General features: G+C 40.2%; 1 protein-coding gene across 1 annotated transcript in view; it reads right to left on the bottom strand.

The window, feature by feature from the left end:
* The window catches only part of LOC126135429 (uncharacterized), a 186417-nt gene extending 183495 nt beyond the window's left edge, over nt 1–2922 (bottom strand). The window contains exon 1 of the mRNA XM_049915200.1: nt 2784–2922. Coding sequence (XP_049771157.1) covers nt 2784–2922 — 139 coding nt within the window. The remainder of the gene's footprint in view (nt 1–2783) is intronic.
* Between the last annotated feature and the right edge of the window lie 3078 nt (nt 2923–6000).

The following is a 6000-nucleotide window of genomic DNA, read 5'->3' on the forward strand; positions in this document are numbered from 1 at the left end:
AAGTTGTGCAAAAAATTTCTCTTCTCCCCAGTTCTATTCAGCACCTCCTCATTAGTTATGTGATCTACCCATCTAATCTTCAGCATTCTTCTGTAGCACCACATTTCGAAAGCTTCTATTCTCTTCTTGTCTAAACTATTTATCGTCCACGTTTCACTTCCATACATGGCTACACTCCATACAAATACTTTCAGAAACGACTTCCTGACATTTAAATCTATACTCGATGTTAACAAATTTTTCTTCTTCAGAAACGCTTTCCTTCCCATTGCCAGTCTACATTTTATATCCTCTCTACTTCGACCATCGTCAGTTATTTTTCTCCCCAAATAGCAAAACTCCTTTACTACTTTAAGTGTCTCAGTTCCTAATCTAATTCCCTCAGCATCACCCGACTTAATTCGACTACATTCCATTATCCTCGTTTTGCTTTTGTTGATGTACATCTTGTACCCTCCTTTCAAGAACTGTCCATTCCGTTCAGCTACTCTTCCAAGTCCTTTGCTGTCTCTGACAGAATTACAATGTCATCGGCGAACCTCAAAGTTTTTATTTCTTCTCCATGGATTTTAATACCTACTCCGAACTTTTCGTTTGTTTCTTTTTTTGCTTGCTCAATATACAGATTGAATAACATCGGGGATAGGCTACAACCCTGTCTCACTCCCTTTCCAACCACTGCTTCCCTTTCATACCCCTCGACTCTTATAACTGCCATCTGCTTTCTGTACAAATTGTAAATAGCCTTTCGCTCTCTGTGTTTTACCCCTGCCACCTTCAGAATTCGAAAGAGAGTATTCCAATCAACATTGTCAAAAGCTTTCTCTAAGTCTACAAATGCTAGAAACGTAGGTTTGCCTTTTCTTAATCTTTCTTCTAATATAAGTCGTAGGGTCAGTATTGCCTCACGTGTTCAAATATTTCTACGGAATCCAAACTGATCTTCCCCGAGGTCGGTTTCTATCAGTTTTTCCATTCGTCTGTAAAGAATTCGCGTTAGTATTTTGCAGCTGTGACTTATTAAACTGATAGTTCGGTAATTTTCACATCTGTCAACACCGGCTTTCTTTGGGATTGGAATAATTATATTCTTCTTGAAGTCTGAGGGTATTTCGCCTGTCCCATACATCTTGCTCACCAGATGGTAGAGTTTTGTCAAGACTGGCTCTCCCAAGGCTGTCAGTAGTTCTAATGGAATGTTGTCTGCTCCTGGGGCCTTGTTTCGACTCAGGTCTTTCAGTGCTCTGTCAAACACTTTACGCAGTATCATATCTCCCATTTCATCTTCATCTACATCCTCTTCCATTTCCATAATATTGTCCTCAAGTACGTCGCCCTTGTATAGACCCTCTATATACTCCTTCCACCTTTCTGCTTTCCCTTCTTTGCTTAGAACTGGGTTTCCATCAAAGCTCTTGATATTCATGCAAGTGGTTCTCCTTTCTCCAAAGGTTTCTTTAATTTTCCTGTAAGCAGTATCTATCTTACCCCTAGTGAGATAAACCTCTACATCCTTACATTTGTCCTCTAGCTATCCCTGCTTGGTCATTTTGCACTTCCTGTCGATCTCATTTTTGAGACGTTTGTATTCCTTTTTGCCTGTTTCATTTACTGCATTTTTATATTTTCTCCGTTCATCAATTAAATTCAATATTTCTTCTGTTATCCAAGGGTTTATACTAGCCCTCGTCTTTTTACCTATTTGATCCTCTGCTGCCTTCACTATTTCATCCCTCAAAGCTACCCATTCTTCTTCTACTGTATTTCTTTCCCCCATTACTGTCAATTGTTCACTTATGCTCTCCCTGAAACTCTGCACAACCTCTGGTTCTTTCAGTTTATACAGGTCCCATCTCCTTAAAATATAACGTTTTTGCTGTTTCTTCAGTTTTAATCTACAGTTCATAACCAATAGATTGTGGTCAGAGTCCACATCTGCCCCTGGAAATGTCTTACAATTTAAAACCTGGTTCCTAAATCTCTGTCTTAACATTATATAATCTATCTGATACCTTCTAGTATCTCTAGCCTTCTTCCATGTATACAACCTTCTTTCATGATTCTTGAACCAAGTGTTAGCTATGATTAAGTTATGCTCTGTGCAAAATTCTACCAGACGGCTTCCTCTTTCATTTCTTAGCCCCAATCCATATTCACCTACTATGTTTCCTTCTCTCCCTTTTCCTACTGACAAATTCCAGTCACCCATGACTATTAAATTTTCGTCTCCCTTCACTATGTGAATAATTTCTTTTATCTCATCATACATTTCATCAATTTCTTCGTCATCTGCAGAGCTAGTTGGCATATAAACTTGTACTACTGTAGTAGGCGTGGGCTTCGTATCTATCTTGGCCACAATAATGCGTTCGCTATGCTGTTTGTAGTAGCTTACCCGTACTCCAATTTTTTTATTCATTATTAAACCTACACCTGCATTACCTGCAGATGGTCCATAAGTAAAAATTATCAACATACCGTAATAAAACCAACCTGCTTTCAGAAATTACTTATTGAATGCCCGTCATAAATGGCTCATGCGTCGCCCGACCCGCGTCAAAAATGCTATTTTTTTCTGTAGCTTGGCCATCTGGAGGTCCCACTTCTGCCACTTTCATTTCTGGCCAAGCCCTAGATGTAGCGTAAACTTTGACGAAATCGTTGATGACGATTAGACGCTGTCCCTTTGTCACTCCATATTTTCTACTCATTAGCAGCAACATAAAAGTATTAAATAGGGCAACTAAGTTACAAGTGTGGAGTGTGTACTGTGCTGTACTTACTGGAGGTGCCCTCGTCTTTGACGTCCTGGACGATGCGCCGCACGCTCTGCGTGAACTTGCCCACCAGGTTGGTTCCCGCTGAAACAGAAAGGAGGGCGACCGGAATGAAACTGTGGAAGGCACTGTTTTTTTTTTTCATTCATTCCTGCATTCAGACCAGCTGCCATTACTATATAGGGGATCGTATTTTCCACAGATGGTCTCTAGCCGTCACATCAGTCACTCAAATGTATCTACAGGGTGTCCCAGCTATCTTGTCCACCCAAAATATCTCTGGAACAATAACAGCTATTGGAAAACGACTTTCACCGGTATCAATGTACGGCTGGGGCCCATGAATGTACATATTTGGAAACATTCTAAAACGAAAGCATATGTGTTTTTCAATACAAACTTATGTTTTTTTAAATAGACCCCCTATATTTTTTTCTTCGGCAATCCATAGCATGACAAAGCACTTACACAATGGCGTTGATTGCATCGCAATATTCCCATTACATCCCGAGATATTGAGACGCGAAGTTGACGCTTGAAACACCCGACATGCGCTGCTAGCGCACGTCCTGAGGCTCAAGCGTGAACCCCATGCTGCCCGTAATCGCGATGTGATTGACATGTGTAATCACACCTCCATACTTATCAAGAGGGACACTTACTTGTCAATCACATCGCGATTACGGGCAGCACTGGGTTCACGCCTGAGCCTCAGGACGTGCGCTAGCAGCGCATGTCGGGTGTTTCAAGCGTCAACTTCGCGTCTCAATATCTCGGGATGTAATGGGAATTTTGCGATGCAATCAACGCCATTGTGTATGTGATTTGTCATGCTATGGATTGCTGAAGAAAAAATATAGGGGGTCTATTTAAAAAAACATAAGTCTGTGTTAAAAAACACATATGCTTTCGTTTTAGAATGTTTCCAAATATGTACATTCATGGGCCCCAGCCGTACACTGATACCGGTGAAAGTCGTTTTTCAATAGCTGTTATTGTTCCAGAGATATTTTGGGTGGACAAGATAGCTGGGACACCCTGTATATGTACACCCCCCATTTACACACATACACTTCCATATTTGTATGTAGAAATTCATGTTTTTCAGATATACCCTTGAGTGACCGGTGTGCCGTTGTCCATGTTCCGTTACGTGGAGGTTGACAATTTTTGTGGAATGGCAGTGGTATTGAATTATCAACAGCTGTCTGAACTTACAAAATGAAATATAAAGTAAAATTAGTGATTTAAGTAAATGGACACAGAGATCAGTTAGATGTTAGTATAAGTTATTAATAAAAGTTAGAAAGATAAATAAAAATGAAAATGAATGGAATCCCATCGTCAACTAGACTATAATGGGAAAGACACGGCACTGTTACATCAGGGGCTGCTCTCCGCTAGAGTGCAGAGGCGTTCTTCCTAAACTGTCGGAGGGCAAAACGCCTCAGTTATCAAAGAGCCAAGCAATAGAATGAAAAAAATATTCTTACCTGAGGAAGCCGGCAGCACGAGAAAGGAATCCACCCACTCCCTGGCGTTAGAAACGTTATTACGTTCGCGTGGTGAGCTCCTTTCCAGAAGCGACCTTTAGTGCTTATGAGATTCATGCATCGGGCAGTCATGTGGTAGAGAGCTTCACATTCGTTAATCTTTCTTATACCTACGTTCTTCGGACCCTGAACAGGAAAATCAGATTTAGAATACCAGAACAAAATACTGTAGGGGACAGTGTCGTGCCCTGAGGCCATTGTACCTTGGAAAACATGATGTTGTCTGGACCGTGTATCAGTCCAGTGACCGCTGTTGGAATCAGAAGAAGAACTGCGCATTAGGGATATCGATAAGCATATTTCAGCATATGCTACTGTTTCTCTTGTCTTGAAACATGAGATGAAATTTTCTGCTGTAAATACTTTTAGTTCTGCATATTTACATCCTGTGTCACATTTTAAAGCTATTAGTGAGATACTGTTAATTATTCAGTTACACAGTTTTATGGTGAATAAAATGCTACATGTTTTTAAATCTAGTTATCTAGCATGTGGGTGGGTAAGCCTTACTTCGTCAGCCGTGTACCATCTAGTAACTTGAAACGGAAGATCTTGAATTAAATTTCTTTAATGTCTTAACAATTTTCCTTTTCTTCAAAAATGAAAATTTGTGTCAATTGCCAATAGCTTCCCTTTCAAAATGTTTTTAACTTGCAACTGGTTTCTCATAATATTTCTTCCTAAACTGATTTTACTTACTGGTTATTGCTGTGTATTAGAGAAATAATATAACACGTAAATTATTAAATAAGTTATCGGAAATATTTTCTCGATTGCAACACTTTTTAATTTGCGTAGCATATTTCTTCCGACGTACACTGTAACATTTCTTAGTGTAATGTTTCCATGTTTAATTTTGTGAACTGAAACTGAAGTCAACTGAACTACTACTCTTTATAAGTCGTGTATCTGTGTCGCTGTCCTGAACAATACGAGTGGTGTAATTACGGAAACGCTGTCTGATAAAATGAGTCGTCGAAACTGAACCTGTGTAACTGTATTTTTAATCAGCTTAACCGAAGTGACTGGGAGAGGTAGCTCAATTCTGTGAAATTTTATTGTGTAGTACAGTGAAGCGCTACAATGTTAGGCGTCACAATAAATTTTGTAAGGTACAAATGCTGTGCCGTGGGGCGATCGGTATGGTTGGTAACGAAGACACTTCATATGCCGCGATCGCAGTGCACACACATTTGTTGACCGCGGCAGTAAAATTGTGACCCGTTTCGACAGTCTCATGCCGCCATCATCTGATCTACTGCAATACCAACACTCAACGCTGACAGAATAAAAATGTAGTTAAATGTACTAAACAAGTTTTGAAAGCAAAAATCATCAACATGTTTCTATAAAAAAGTCCTGGAAATTTTCGCGCTCAAAACTGAGTCACAAATTTCTAAACACTGAATATTACGCCCGCGAACGTAGCAATGCACTATAAGAATAACTGTCTTGACAATAAATGTAATCCTAACTGCACTGTAACTATACTGGACCTGATAAAAATTTCTGAAAGCAATGCTTAACATGGATGGTCTCACTATATCCTTACTGTAATGCAACTGTCCCTAACAAACTTTTGTAGCGGGGTAGCCGCTCGGTCTAGGGCGCGTTGCCACGGTTCGCGCGTCTGGCCCCGTCGGAGGTTCGAGTCCTCCCTCGGGCATGGC

The sequence above is a fragment of the Schistocerca cancellata genome, chromosome 1, assembly GCF_023864275.1.
Source record: "Schistocerca cancellata isolate TAMUIC-IGC-003103 chromosome 1, iqSchCanc2.1, whole genome shotgun sequence".
Lineage (NCBI taxonomy): Eukaryota > Metazoa > Arthropoda > Insecta > Orthoptera > Acrididae > Schistocerca > Schistocerca cancellata.